The sequence below is a fragment of the Uloborus diversus genome, chromosome 2, assembly GCF_026930045.1.
Source record: "Uloborus diversus isolate 005 chromosome 2, Udiv.v.3.1, whole genome shotgun sequence".
Classification (NCBI taxonomy): domain Eukaryota; kingdom Metazoa; phylum Arthropoda; class Arachnida; order Araneae; family Uloboridae; genus Uloborus; species Uloborus diversus.
This window is the reverse complement of record NC_072732.1, coordinates 74,490,519-74,507,194: the sequence shown is the minus strand read 5'-3', so window position 1 is coordinate 74,507,194 and position 16,676 is coordinate 74,490,519. Positions and strand designations below refer to the sequence as shown.

The 16,676-nt window shown below is 31.8% G+C and overlaps 1 protein-coding gene across 1 annotated transcript in view; it reads left to right on the top strand.

The window, feature by feature from the left end:
- The window catches only part of LOC129216368 (uncharacterized), a 100,147-nt gene that overhangs the window by 22,832 nt on the left and 60,639 nt on the right, over positions 1 to 16,676 (top strand). Inside the window, exons 6-9 of the mRNA XM_054850582.1 lie at positions 5,352 to 5,420; positions 7,886 to 7,976; positions 10,324 to 10,469; positions 11,967 to 12,026. Of these exons, the coding sequence (XP_054706557.1) occupies positions 5,352 to 5,420; positions 7,886 to 7,976; positions 10,324 to 10,469; positions 11,967 to 12,026 (366 nt within the window). The remainder of the gene's footprint in view (positions 1 to 5,351; positions 5,421 to 7,885; positions 7,977 to 10,323; positions 10,470 to 11,966; positions 12,027 to 16,676) is intronic.

Here is a 16,676-nt window from a genome sequence, read left to right as displayed (position 1 = left end):
GACTCCATTAAAAAAAATGCCTCGCTTAAATATCTTCATGGCACATTATTCACCATGCCCCCCCCCCCCCCCGCCCACTTGGGTGATCAATCTGGGAAAGCTAGTATGAATTGTTATGTGAATGAAGAGGTTAAATGAGGAAATATTTTTTTCCTGTATGATACCACAAGAATGCCATCATGAAATTTTGCATAAATGTTGCTAATATAAGACTAAATAAAAAGTTTGAGTTTTTTTGAAATTTTAAAATATTTTGTAAAAAAAATTAAAAAAAAAAGGAAGAGTAGCTAGGTCATATGACATATTTTATAAAACTCATTAAATAATGAACAAAACAGTACCAGTTTCAGCTCTTTAAGTCAAACAGATTTATAATTATGACCTTTTTAAGATTACTCAGTAATGCAAAATTTGTTACTTCGTCAAAACTTAAAAAATTTATAACTCACCAACGAATGGTTGAAAAAATCGAAAACTTGGTTGTATATTTTCCCTGTTGTGCTAATACTCCATTTAAGCCGAAAATTAGCAAAATCCAAAGACGTGAGGTTTTGGCCATTGGTTCATTTGATGTGGAAGTACCCGCTTATCTCTTCTCATATTGGAAATGCACACAAAAGTTCAATTTGAAGTGCTCTTGTGAAATTTCAGACCGAATTCAAAGAACAACTTTTATCCATAAAGTTTAGACGTCGAAAGAGTATCAAGAACTTTGGGAAGTGGTGTTACATAACAATGCAGCTGAGGAGAATAGGTTTACGTTATTAGAGAAAAAGGGCAGTTCTCAAAAGGTGGGAACAAAAAAGTTAACTTTGAGCAATTTCAAAAATTTTCAAATTTGACATCAATGTTGCTTTTATTCTACAGCATGCATACCTAGAACACAATATATGAACATGAAAAGACAGCAGGTATTTGTAAAAATTGTTAATTAGCAAATCAAATCAGCAGTCTGTAGGTAACAGATTTTGTACATTGTTGTCCTGTAGGTAACGGATTTTGGACATCAAAATAATGTAAGTTTCACCATTTTTGACAATTGTTAATCTGATTTTTAACTTTTCCAATGAAAATTTTATTTACTCCTTTTTGAATTTTGAAATTTAATAATAAAGAGGATATTAATAAAGTACTTGAATGGCTATACATACTGCTCTTTACATATAATAAAGTTTTGGAATGATTTTGAAGAAGTTGATGAAAGGTAAAAAAAAAGCTTCATGGAGATAACTATACAAACTCGTAGCTTCTTTTATTAAATAACATTTGTATTTCTCTGGATTATTAACTTTCATTTCTGCAGATATATTCCAAACTTAGAATGTACTTCTACCAGAACCTCACTTTTTGTTCTACTTCTAGGAGACATAATCTCGTGTGAGCATTAAACTTTGCAATAAATCCTTTTGCAAATAGGTATTAAATATCAATAATGACTTCAAAAAGCATATAAATACAACACAAATTCCATAAAAGAACTTAATTAAATTGTTTAAAGCACTTTTTCAAAACAAGTTGTTAATTCAAAAGGCTTACTATCTCTCAAATCTCAAGATAGAATGAAAATTACCAACTGATATTTGTTTACAAATCAACTGCAGACGATTTATTTTTAACTCTAAAAAATTAAAAATAAAAAATTGCTAGCACAGGTGTTAATGTCGCCAAAACTGGTGCAGCTGACGATAAACTACATTTGTCAAAGTGGAATTCCCCTCTGGTAACCTTTAGCTTATCGTATACTGTGTTGTCGCCAATGGAAGTTTGCTTGGCGATTTTAGCGCAAAATGGCTTTTGTTACAAACATAACCAGCCATGTTTCTACTGTAATTTATGTATTGTTCAATGTGTAACGTATTAATTATGCAAAATACCAATGGATTAAAGAAGGTAACATTATAATAACCTTTTTTATTGAGGTTAGAAGACAGTGGATCATCAAAAATTATGAATAAAGGGACAGAATTATCGGCGTCAAGATCGTAACGCCATTTGGACATCTCACATGTATGTTTAAGAAAAATCATTTTTCTTCTAAGATACTGCATAAAAGCTTATGAAAACACTTTTAAACAATTAAAAATTGATTCTGAGGATCGATAAATACCTTTGAAACGAAAACATCATATACTTAGTTCTCAAATAATAACATTGTAAAGATCGTAACTTTTGGACATACATCAAATTTCAAACTTACGTTTTTTTAAAATCGTTTACAAAGTAAGTAATCTATCTTCACTTTTGTTATTTGTGTAAAATATTAACAAAAAGTTATTCAGTGTAAGATTCGTACCATTAATTTTTTTTTTTCAAACGTATGGAAATAATTAAAAAAAATTTTTTTTTAATTGTACATTTGTTCAGTTAACGTTTTGGTATGCCCAAAATTGTGCTTTTTAGCAAAGAAAATATTTTTTTAAGGACATTTGAAGAGCATTTTTTCCATAATTTATGTCAATTCTTGTCTCTATACAGTATTATAGTTTAACTCAAAAATTATTTGAGTTAATTAAAATGAAAGTTATTTGGTGTTGAAGCTTCAAAGTTGAGGTCTGTGTTTGCTCCCACCTTTTGAGAACTGGCCAAAAGTATTTCTAATTCTTTGCTTAACCTCAAGGCTATATATAGCCAGGATTTTGACAGCCAAGATTTGGAGGGGGGGGGGGGTCATTATGAAGAAAGTTTGTTGACAAAAAATTCACACACACACCTGTTGCTCTAATTTATATTGTGCATTGGTAGACATGGCAATAGGGGCGGAAGGGGGGGGGGTAGAAAATGGAAAAATTAAAAAAGTCTTTGGTAGAAGATGGAAGAGGAGGCAGGCGGTATTATTGGTTGTTTAAAAAAAAATCTTTTGAACAGTAATTTTACTTAATTACTGAGAGTTAAGTTACTTTATCAAAATGTGAGCAAATGTTTTCTCAGATAATTTAAATTTACTATTGTAATATCATTAAATCAAAATTTAATAATGTACAAGTTTTGTTGGTTCAGAAGAAGATGTGTGGTGTCTTTAATGTAAAAGATATCAATGACATAAGGACCTTTTAATCAGCATTGAACATTATTTGTAATCCATTTGATGCAAAAAAAAAAAAAAAAAAGGAAACTTCTCACTGTAAAGTTAAAAAATTATTGATGCTTTTAGCACAAATAATTAGGGATGCACCGGATAGTGATTTTGCCGGATACTGGATATCTGATACCCCTTACCTGCCGGATTCGGATATCTGGGCCGGCTATCCGACGGATATCCGGCATTTTGATTGCATTGCATGTTCGCATATTTTTCTACAACGCCGTTTCAAAACAATAAATCAAACTTGTTCCACATATCATTTCTTTAAAAACATGTTAAGCACATTCAAATGTACTTTTTTAGAGCCTCTATATTTTAATTTAGGAATTGTGCTATATATAAAATGAAACATTAAAATATTGTTTTATTTCGACAGATTTTTTCAAAAGAGACAAACTTTCCGCAAACTCTCGGGAGAAAACTTTTATGGATAACTAAAAATGGAAAAAACTCAACACAAAATTTTGGATATAAATGAATGCAATGAAAGGATTTTAGCATGTGTAGAAATATACAAGCAAATATAATTTTGAAAATAGTTCGTTTGTACAACTGCGCGCGCTGGGTGCAAGCACCGACTACTTCATTGGTCACTACATATTGGTTTCTTGATGATTCTTCATCCTTTTAGTATCACTGAAAACGGAAGTTTCCACACCGTAGTACTCTAAACATTGCTTTGTTTCAGTGCAACTATTCCACATTTTTCATTAGTTTCATTCATTCTTTGTTTTAATGTTCATGAGATATAATGGCACCAAAGCGTGCATTAATTATTAATACACTAACTATATTATTGTTTTATTTACATGTCTCTCTCCCATTGACCATTAATTTTGTACATCGTAACAGAGTTTTATGTTGAATAATAGAGCTTTTTTTATGCAAGAAACGGTAATATATAGTTAAGAAATGGTTCAAATAGTGTGAGAGGTGTTTACAAATGCCTAAATTTTTTTAGTGTGTTTCTAAAAATCTGAATTCATACATTTTTCTACTATGCTAAATTTCAACTTACACGAGAGGAGTAGTGGAATGCATTCCTCCCGCAAGTCGGAACTTGACCGTATTTTAATTTTCAACACGGCCGCTCCTCCAACTTCAAGCGCTTTAATATGAACCATTTCATGGTCGACTTTTCACTTCAGCCTGTTAAAGGAGAGAGAGTGAGAGAGGGAGGGAGAAATTATTGGCAACATACCGTCAGCAGATTCGCGAAGGAGAGGGGGGGGGGACGTGGGGGAATGCCAGAAGCTAGGTTTGAAGAGGAATGGTCGTTTTTGAAGCAGCAATTAAAAGAGAGCATCATCAAAAAGTTTATGAAACAGTGAAAGCTTTAACTGGAATTTTTGCAAAAGTAAATTCAAAATTAAACCCTCATTTCGTACCGGATAACCCCTCATCACCCCCAGATATCTCTCACATTTTTACCGGATAACTGCCCGGATATCCTGCAAAAAACTGTCGGATATCCGGATCCAGAGTGGCTTGCCGGATCGGATACCTCAATAGTTCCGGATAGTTAAAAAATCTGCCGGATAGACCGGATACCGTATAGTTACTGGATATCCGGTGCATCCCTACAAATAATACAAACTACCAAAAAGAAAAGAAAATAATGTGTTAATTTTACTCTAGAGTTTTTTTTTTTTTTTTTGTTAGTAAACATCAAAATGTCAATCATAAAAGAACGATTATTTAATATTTTACATGACATGCTTCTTTAAATATTTGAAAATTTAATTTATAGAGCGTGAGACTAGTCATATTTTTGGTTCTGCCCTACTTTTGCATATTTGATTTAATGTATCTTTTCAGAAATTAAACACAAGTAAAAAGAAAGCGTTAAGGTACAAACAAACACAAAGAAAGTATTTCATCACCATACTATTATTTCAGTTTGAATGAATTTTTTACTTCCTCTTATTTTAATTTATTTTTCTGCAATAAAACTATCAAAATATTAATGTTCTTATACCACTATTAGTGTTTGCTCGCTGTTTATAACGCTTCATATTTATACAGGGGGGACATGGAGAATTTTTTCTCCAGAGTTGAGTTTCAATCTGTATCAAACTGTAACTTCTTCAGATTTCTTTTTTGTTTCTTAATTTTTGTAACTTTTCCCTTAACATCTCCCCTCTGTCAAAAGGAGGGGCGGGGGTGTAATTTTTAAATCCTGTTCCAAAAACTGCTGCAAATTTTGACTGAATTACCCCTGATATCAAAACTATTGTATTTCATTATTATTTTTATTTTCATGTTACAGGAACTCATGAAGTGGCCACAACAAAAGTATAAAACATGTAAACCTGTGGATCTAGGACTGCTAATAGAAGTAAGTTTCTCAAAAGTTTATTATCTGAGTACATGGGTGTATTCATAGGTTTGATGTAAATAAGTAGTGACAATTCGCTCAAATCTTGTATGTGTCTCAGATTAACCTTGATAACCTTGTAGATACCTTGATAACCTTGATATTGTTTTTGTCAGAGTCACATCAAGAATTTGATGTTAGATTTGCAGTTCAAAATCAATTTTATCCATGTGAGTAGTCAAAAAGGATAGAAAGGAGTTAGTCTGGTAACAGAAACAACTCAAAAACTAGGTCTGAGAATTCTAATATTCTGGTAAGATTACATAATTTTGATGGACTTGTAAATTTTTTAAAAATATTTTCCATCATTTTGGATTATGTGAAAATTGACTCTAATATAATTTATATTCTAACTATTAATTTTCAATTACAGTTTGCTTGCAATTTTTTTTTTCATCAATGTGTTTCTTGGTAGATGAGGAAGCAAAAAATTCTCCATTAAGAAGAATGAAAGTGTTTCTTTTTTGGCTCAAGTTTGTGTTTAGCATTTTCTGGGATTTACTTTCTGCTGATAGGTTACCTACCCACTCCAATAATATAGAAGCACACGTGCATGCATACATTTGATACTGTATAGATGCATTTGCTTTAGATATGTGCATTGGCTGAAAATTGTTAATGCTATTCATATTCAACATTGATTATCTTCAAAATTTGGAGATAAATTAATGAAAAATGTTCATTATTGCTTTCGCCAATACATGGTTGAAAGCAAAAGGCATTTTCTTACTACATATTTTACCTACCAACTGCATGTTGATTTTCATTCCTGCAGATAGTTTTGAACTATGTGCAAAAATACTTTTATATCTTACTGCGACTACCAGTTGTAATTGTAATATTAGAGCAATAATGCAATATCAATACAGTGAAACCTGTGTATAACGATACTGTCTATAACAATAACCTGTCTATAACAATATTTTTTTTTGGCCCCAGCAAAATGTCAGCATGAGTAATCACACTGTCTATAATGATAATCTGTCTATTACAATATTTTTTTTTAGGTCCCAACAGTATCGTTGTAGACAGGTTTTACTGTATTTGGTGTTTTTCAAAATGTGATACCGGAATACTGGTATTAGAAATGTCAGAAAGAAGGGAAAAAAACATACTTGTTATGTTGCCATGTTTTTCACAATTTTATGCTAAGTGTATATGCACTTTGTGGCCAGTGGGACTGTCTAAAAAGCCATTTGGCCTTTATCAGACCTAGTGTGCTCCCCAGCAAGGCATCAGTCTTTCATGTGCCACCATTAAAGCGCTGATGCGCTGCACAAGTTAGTCTGGGAGAAAATGCTTTCCCGTGCGATTTTTGTGATACAATTATGAAAGTAAGTTTTTCTGAAAGGTATTTGCGTAAAGAAAACGAATTTGGATGTTGCCAACCTTGAAAGTGGTGCAAGAGGGCAGTTGTAACTGTGATGAGGGAGGAGGGGAATGGTTTTCTGTTCAATTTTTATGATACTTTGCAGACGATCGATAAACAAGGTTAGTGCAAATAATAACAATGAACTAATTACTTGCATGTGAATATTGTTATTGTGGATGTATTTATTTATGTTTTTTTTATTTATTTATTTATTTTTGTGTTTATAAATTTCTGAATATAGAAAATACTCATTTTAACTTAACATGTGCATGATCTATTTTTAGACATTCCGATTTCTTTTTTCCCCTTTTCCCCAAAGAGATCAAACTCTCCTCGGTCACCGAAACCTGACTAGTTGAAACCCGATTTTTTTCATTTACACTCCATATGCCTGTAAATGAGTGACCGAGCCAGTTTTGCTAGAAAAAATTCTACTGCTTTACACTTACTTTTTTTTAAATTTACGCCCCTGATAATGAGAGTCCTACACAAATTTGATTAGGCTAAACTCACAAAAAAGCAGCTGCAGTCTTTGGCTATCATGACGGCCAAACAAGTAAAGCCTAGACAGATCCACTTGCATAGGATATGATCTGTTTAATGAGACATCTGCCTTGTTTGAGCAATTTTGTTATGTTTTACCTCTTTGGCTAATTTTTTTAAATCACTGCAAGGTGGTGCAATCAACAAATTTTGAGAATTTCATGTTTTCATGTGAAAGTATGAAAGGTATTTTGATTCATATATTGCTCAGCTTGTAATATACCGGAGGCCACTAGCCTGGCTAATATGGCTGCCATCGGTGCGCTGAAACATTCCATTTTACCAGGTACTTACACAATACATTCATCTTTTTTTTCTTCATTGAGTTATTTCAAAGGGAACAACTTACCTGCGGAACTTTTAGCCCTGCCCTTCCCTATAGATGTAAAAAAAAAAAAAAAAAATTTTGTGCTCTAATCAAGTCTTTAAAATAAATAAATAAATAATGTTATTAAAATTTGAGCCAAAATATTTTAAATTTTTTCTGTCCTAAGTTTTATGATATTTTTAGGCTATTAAAAATGGTGGTTCCTACTCCAGAACTGTAGAATTATTTTCTGATGTGCAGTGGATTTACCACAATTCTTACAAATTCTTTGGAGGTATGTGTAAAATTACCAGTTTTTATGAAGAGTTTAAGATTTATTATAAATACTTTTGCTATCAACTGTCTTCAGTTTTAATATATATTGTTGCACTTTGCTTTCATCCTATGTTTCAATGATCAACATTAAATGCCCACTCCCATCCTCTTTTTTGTTTGCTTGGACTTAAACAACTAAAACTTGGTTGGTGGAGTAAGAACCTGCTTATGAGAGTATTTTGGCAAAATTGAATGTTTTGCGAGGGCAGAACAACTATGTTTGTTTCCATCAACAATTGTATGAGCGGAATCAAACTTTTTTTTAAAGAAGGGGGAAGGGGGGTTCTAATAATTTTCTGAATTGTACACAGTAAAAATCCTACTGAGTTGAAATATGGTGAGATAGTATTTTTCATACCTTTTTGCTTTTTAACCCTCTTCCCACTTCCAAAAATAACCTCGCTAGAAATATTAGTAGATGACATTTGCACTTTTTGAACTAGAATTTAAGTTACTCTAGTTTTCTTTTGCAAAATTTAGAATGTGCCTCTAAAAAATCACAAAAACAATACTGATAAAAAAACTTTTTCAAAAAATAAAATGTTGATACAACACTTTCAAAAATAGGCAATGAGAAATAAATTCTGAATTGGCCTCTGACTAACAGTCTTCAGCCATTATTACTCACATATTAAAAGCAGCTTCTCACTTGATGACAGCACAAAGCTTTTTGGAGGAGAGATCACATAATTGATATGTGCATTTTTCCTTAGAGATTGAAAAAAATAGTAGGTGATGAATGCTAACATTGTGTCATAAGGATGCATTTTGTTTTCATATGTTCTTTGATCCCATATTTTTCACTGGTTTCCTTATTTGGACCTAGCTTGACAAATTTAGGTTGGTTAAGCAAAAATATGTTTAAATCTAATATTTATAGCAATGAAAATAATGTTAAATATCATATAGTGTTGTATATTTGAACAATAAGTGGCAAGAACCTTTCTCAGAACTGCTTTCTTCAAAACCTTTCTGACAAGACATGGATGTTAGGGCTCGAAAATTATATTGCGGGGCATGAATCTTTTACCCTTGCATGCCCGGCTGGGCATGAAATTAGTATAGTTTTTAAATTAAGTATTGGTACTTTTAATGACAACTCATTATATACTATTTATTTAATTTTTTTTTTGAAATGATTCTTGATTCAGATAACAAAGTGTTAAATTAATTTTTTCTTCTGCTTAATGCTTTAGGACAAGTTCAAATATTTTTATTATTATACAATAAAAAACAGGCATGCGAAAATTGTAATTGGACATGTTCTTAGACAAACATGCCCGGCAGGGCATGTAAAATTTTAAAGATTTTTCTAGCCCTGATTGCTGCCAATGAATTACTTATACTGCAATTGAATATTTTCTTTCAGAATCATTTTGGAGAAGAAGTAATATTTTTTTTTAAACCTATTTATGTTTGTTGCAAATTTCAGAATTGTGAGACTTGATTAGTGATGTGAGCCGGAAAAAACTTGTAGAGAAATACGTTCTACATTTTTGCAGAAAATTTTCCATTGAAAAAAATTCACGTACATCTTTTGATGCATTAAAAACTTATGGTGTTTTTCTTCATTGATCAATTTTAGCTTCATTCTAACAAAAATTTCAAGTTATGATTCCTATTTGATCCAACTGCCAGGTTTGAAGTAGTAGTGCTAACATGCTGTATGTTATTTGTTGATTTCTGAAAATGCATTATTATTTTATCACTGAAAGAAAAAAAGGCTTACAAAATTCAACATTTTTGTTCGAAAAAAATTATGTGATGGTTATACGAAATTGCTTATAATTCAAGGATATTGCCAAAACTTGAAGTATGAGCAACTTTGTATGCATATCAAATAATTGTTTTTGTCATAAAATGTCAAGGTTTGACCTGAATTAGTGTAATTTGCTAATCTGAAGTAATCTACATGAATTCAGCAGAATTTCCACAGAAAATTTGTCATCTTTGACTGCCTATCCTACTTTATGCCCTTTACGTGTGCTGGCAGCCTGATTGGCCAAAAGAGGGAGGATTGTTCCATAATGCAATAATCTTTCATACAGTACTGTTTTGCTGATTGGTTTTATTGCTGGCTTTTTATCAATTTTTTTCCTTGAGTTTTTATTCTCCCAATCGCAACAAAATCTTTCTGCACAAAGTTCTCTTGTTCTGTAACAATATCACCATGTAGGCTTGTTTCTTCCCTCGGGTTAGCATTTGCATTAACTTTTTCTGTTACTTCCATCGTTCATTATTTTGTAGCTCTTTTAACTGAATTTATATTTTAAGATTAAAATTATTTCTACTTCTTGATCTTTTAGCTCAGTCTGAAATCACAAAAGCAGCTAATAAAATAGTGAAAGCTGTGAAGAATGAACTTCTGGATATAGAAGCTTGCTACGAGTGCTACTATAGGAATTATAATGAGATTGAGGCCTATGATTGTGACCCATTTTCGATGATATGTGTAAGCATCCTATTTTTAATTTTAATGTGCTTTAATTATTCTTTAAGCATGGCAAGATGTAGCTTGGAGTTGAGTACTGCTAACAATAATCCAAGTATGAAGAAAACCTGAAACTGAAATTCTAAGGGCAGTTGTTCAAAAAAATTTTAAGTAATCAGTTTTACCTAAAATAGTCCTAGAATAAGTAGATTATGAATTATCTTCATTCATTATCTTTTGTTCAGTGATAATGTTAATTTTAAAGAACTGCATGTGCTCAAACTCTCGAATCAGATTGGGCCGTATATCCCTCGCATAAAGCAAAAGTGACTGTAGAGTAAACCACTAATTATTATATATAATAATCCACTAATTATTATCAGAGGATGATTTTAAATAGCCAAACATAAAGATGGGAAAAATACGAATTGATGGATACCTGGTTCAATGGTCAGTTCATTGGTGTTCGGGGGAAGTAGGACAAAGATACATACATACATAGATACACACGCTCAGTTTTTAATTGTATAAGATTAAAAAAAAATTTTGTTGCCATCTTCGGTTTGTCTACAAATGAAATGTTTATGATTAATTTAAGCAAGATTTTATGATGATTTTCAACAATAGTTTTTTACAATGATTTTGAACAATGGTTTTGTCAATGATTTTCAACAATGGTTTTTTACAATGATTTTCGAAAAGAAAAAGAAAAAATTCCGAATAGGACACCCTGATTACCAAGCGATATGAAATATACTTTATGTCCCTATTTTCATGCCTACCATACACATAAAAAAAATTCATGAAAATCAGTTGAGCCGTTTTGGAAGAGTTCAAACACTAACACTGGGACAGGAAATTTTAAGAAATTAAATATAGTCAGGATGTGAAAATGATATCTTTTGGAAGTGTGGAAAAAATCAGATTTTATCATTTAAATCAAATTTTATGGATTTTTAAAAAGAGACTTGGAAAAACTTCAGTTGTTAATTTAGGTTTATGAATGTGAACTTCATGTCTTCAAAAATTACATAACATAATATTTCAAGTAATACTTCACTAAAACACTTTCAATCCAATAAAATCACTTGCTGTTACGACAACCTAACAGTAGCGCTAACCTCTTGACATGTGATGGCATAAGGGAGATGTCATTCATTCTACGTGCCATGGTACAGATGTCCTCTGCGATGTCATTCATTTTATGTGCCATTAAAAACTTTTTGATGTCTCTGAGACTTTATTATATGTTAAGGGGTTAATATGTTTTTAATGTAGCTTTAGCGTATTTATCTCCAAAATGGAATTAAAGAAATAATAAAAAAACGTTTAAGTTAAAGAGTTTTATTTGTTTATTTATTTATTTTATTTTTTTAAATTTCTGTTATTATGAAGAACTTTGTGATCTTTTCTAATAGCCAAAAACCGTTATTCAAAAAGTTGAAAATTATCAAGTTAAAATACTGATTTAGCTATGTAGTTGATTGTCTGTTTTTTTTTTTTTTTTTTTTTTTTCAGACTGACCCTCATGTACTAATATGGGCAAAATTAAAAGGTCATCCTTTTTGGCCATCTAAGGTAAAAATTTTGAAATTCTTAATATTTACTGGATCATTGTTATTCCTGTGCTTAATACAATAAAATGCATAACAGTGTATAATGTTTTGTTTTATGTTAGTTATGGCTAATGTGTATTGATATGTGTAGTGAATATAACAGCATTTCTGTCATAACAAAGATTTGCTTTTAGTAACTTTCACAATATGAAACTGATATGACATTGCTTTATTATTGTTATTATTACTGGGTCATTCCCTGACAGGATAGCAACAGATCAGGGAAATCAGGGAAAAGTCAAGGAACTTTATTGATCAGGGGAAATATCAGGGAATTTCGAAAAAATAACACAAAATCAGGGAAAATTGATTTTACGAAGAATTTTTTTTTTTGCTTTACAAAATTAAGTATTCTAATTCCCTGCGCATTTTCCGCAATTATCTGTTCAAAAATAAAGTAAAATTAACGAGGTATGATCATACACTGCCGCATATTTGTGCATATTTTTTTCCTCAACTTCAAAGTATTGAATCTTACTTATTAACCACAAGATGAACTTCCTAAGATTGCTTCTGTGTCTGTTAGGTTGTTTATTTTACCTAACTTGAAATTTCCTTTCACGCTTTCAATGTGACGTAAAATTAACAACCGTACAGGCAAAGAAGAAGTCTTCATTAATGCCTTAGCTCCTTTGCCTTTATTCTATTGTCTCGAAGTGATTAGCGCATGGCTGCCAACTTGTAATATTTAGCCTTACATTGTAAGATTTTTGGAGGTATTGTAAGTTTGTAAGTTCTTATGGCATAATTGTAAGATAATTAGGTTTTAGATATCTGGTATTGCTTTTTTTTTTGAGTTTCCTGTTATGTTGCTTCAGAAGAATAGAGAAATTGCATATGAAGAGCCTAAGATAAGCTCCAAAGTGAATTTCGCTCTGTACAAATAGATGATTTGCCCGATGTTGTGCTAAAAAGGGAGAGGATGGATAAAAAATAGGCTGCTTTGAAGAAATTCGTTGTTAGTTGTTCATTGAAATATGAGAGGCTCTCCTTTTCTATGCTTTCCATTCTAGCCCTACCTCATAGCAATGCAGTGTGTGAAAGGATATTCAGTAGTGTCAGAAAGGCGAGGACAGAGCTGTGCAGTTCTGTCTGATAATAACCTGGATAACATTTTAATCACTACAAACTTACAAAAAAAAAAAAAAAAACTATTGTTTCAAATAAATTATTGAAATGAAATTTTTTTATTTTAAAGATGAATATTAAATGATACATCTTACCAAAAAATATTAGACAGTATTTTAAAAGTGCACACTTGTTCTTAAATTTTTAAATTTACAGGCCTGCCTTTTTGAAAGTAACTGCTTGTTGTAATCCTTTGTTTCTCTTTTGTGAATCCAGTTTTTTTTTTCGTTTTTTTTTTCTGTGCTGATTAATTACCAGTAAAGATTTGAAAATATAATGCTTTTAGTTTTAATTGTTTGTTGTGTGTTGGTTAAAAAAGTATACAAATACACCCACAACATGCCTTGTGAGATTTTTAAAGTTGATATGTTGGCAGCTATGTTAGCGTACTGTAATCACAATTTCAAGAAGAAATCTTCGGTTTTTGAATTAATACTGATAAAAGCTTAAAAGTTATTACTTCTTTGCATTTTTAATTTAATTGCTAAAATTGAACTTTTAATTTTAAAAAAACATTGTTTTTTTGGCCGTTATACTATTTGCTGTCGCCGCAGATTATAAAGGTTTGCTTTTCATCAGACTTAAATGATTCTTTTATTTTATAACCAAGTTGTATTCTTCTTTTAAATATTTTAAAATTAACTAATTGCTTTTTTTCTGGGTTTTTTTTCTTGCATTTTAAAGTTTATTACAAAAGCAATCTAAGATTTTTTTTGTTACATTCTGAAATCATTTGAAATGGAGTTAATTTGTGTACTTAGGTATATATCTTTATTTTTTTATTGTTAAAATGCTGGATTCATTCATTAAAAACTATGTGCTTGATTAGGAAAAAGCTCACTATGAATGGATGCCAAATTTTTTCATCTGTTTTGCATAAATATGTCAATTAGATATATAAGAATAACTACATTACAGTAGACTCCTGCTACAACGCAATTCAACTTATGCAAAATGGCTATAACGCGAATTTTTCATGAGTAACAAATTTTAGAGCTGACGCAAATTGTCCACAACACAAATTTTTTCGAAATTAAGTATCGGCTTCATTATTTACAAATAAATATTGATTTCGTGAATGGTTTTACATCCCTTTAGCATCACTGACAGCAAAAGTTCCCTCTTCAAACTAGTCTACGGATAGCGTTGTTAATGCATGAAATAACCGCTCAGCATCTTATTTGCTTTTGTTTCTTTCTAAACATTAAAGTTGATCAAATATAATGGCACCTTTGTGCGCTGTTTCATCTAAAGTATGAAGATGGGGGGGGGGGGGGAGAAAGTTTCTGCATAGGCGGATTTAGGACTGAGTTCCTGGGGGGCAGGATTTTTTTTTTTTTTTTGCAACATTTTTATTGCCCCCCACTCCCATATTTTTGTCTGTTTCCTGTGATGCATAAGTTCAGGCTTTACTTTTTTGTGTGTCGTTTTCATTAATGTGTGTTTTCATGCTGTCCTTTTTGAATTGACCTTAAGAGAGGGAGCTAGTATCAAAAGGGTGACGCAGGGCTCACTTTTACGTAGGAAATAGAATATCAACAATTTTAGGGGGGCGGGGGTTTCTCCCCCGGAGAAAATTTTGTAAAATGGATATAAAATTCTGCATTTTGAAGCCTTATAAAGGTTAATTGGATAGACATAGAAATTGATAACTACATTATACAGTTGTACAGTATTGTTCAAACTTTGTAAGAAACAGCCATTTTATGTTTGGAAAAAAAAAAACTATAGATTTCTCATTACAACAACCTTTTTTTTTAATTATAAGTAGTGCAGAAAACGAAAAGGAATAGAGGTAGTGTATCATTTTTTTCCTGGCTAATCAGCTTAACAATATGCAGTCAGGGGCGGCAAATAGGGGGGGGTCAAGAGGGGGCGGTCGCACCCCCAAATTTTTTGAGCAGAAAGATAGAAAATGGGTGAATTCAATTTATGTAAGTCGGAAATCAATGTTCATTAAAGGACACATTCTCAGACTAGAAAAAGTGTTTTTCGTTATTTGGATGATGACTCAGAAATTCATGAAGCATTTTCGACTTTTTCAAAACATAAAAAACTGATAGAGAACCATGGTTAATTTTAACTAAAGAAGACATTGCCTCATATATGCTAAATATTTCACACTTGTGTGCCCAGTGTAACGATGGTATGTTCAATATGAGAGGCTCGTGAAAAGTGGTGTATCTGCATGGTTTTCACAAGAAAATTCCTTGATATTTTACATTCACTTTTACACTCATTTTTTACTTTCTTCTATATCTAATATATAGAAGAAAGTATTGGATTCGTGCAAATTTTAGAATTTTGAAGGATTCGAACGTTTTGAGGTGTGCTGAGTTCATTTCGACTATTTTTGGAAAATGTCTGTCTGTCTGTGTGTGTGTGTGTATGTATGTGTGTGTATGTATGTATGTGTGTGTGTGTGTATGTATGTGTGTCACGTCTGTGTGTGACCAGTTTTTTGTGGCCGCTCTACAGCAAAAACTACCGCATGAAATCGAACGAAATTTGGTACACATATGTGCCCGTATGTGAACTTGTGCCCATTGGTTTTTGGCGCGAATTCCTCGAAGGGGGGTGGAGCAATGGGACGTTTTTTGAGTTACGCGTGCTTGCTATTCCTCAGGAAGTAACTGGCGGAATCAAACAAAATTTGGTCCATATGTTGCCATTTACAGGAACAGGTGCTGATTCAATTTTGGTGTCAATAACTCAAACGGGGGTTGAGCTATAGAACGTTTTTTCGTCGTCAATTGTGACTGCTGTATCTCAAGAAATAATGAACGGAATGAAAGAAAAATTTATCGGCAAGTAGCCCTTAGTGGGTATAAGAGCTGATTTTATTTTGGTGTCAACAGCTAAAAAGGGGGGTAGCGCAATCGCCCGTTCTTTTTTTCCATTGTGAGTACCCTATCTCAAGAAGTAATGCTACGTTCTGGTTGAAATTTGGAATATATGTGAATCCATACGTAAACAGGCTTTGGTTTAATTTTGACGCCAATCGCTCCAAGAGGTGTTGATTTTTTTTTTTTTTTTGCGAATAGAAATAGCTTTATTAATGCAACAATAAGAAATATAAATCGTAATAGATTGTCGTCTGCGTATTTCTCGTGATTTTAATTGTATGGAAATGATCGGAAATATTATCTTAATGATTTAAAATTTTTAACTGTTGCCATCTTATGTCTGTTAACAAATAAAATATTTGTAATTAATTCAAGCAAGGCTTTTAAAATAACTTTCAATTTTCGCTCTTTGCTTTGCTTTTGCAATAATTCAGACATTGGGATGGTCGTCAAGTTTTTGCATGTGTAATTTTGTTTTTGTTGGGAATATTGCTTCCTCGTCAAGCATGGGGAGGGATCAGAAAAAAAAAAGAAAAATATAGAAGAAAGTTTCGTGATGGCCACAGCATACTAGTTAAATGTATATTTATTTAATGAGTGTTCATCGCTTTCTTCTGATAGAAACACGTTTTAGCTGC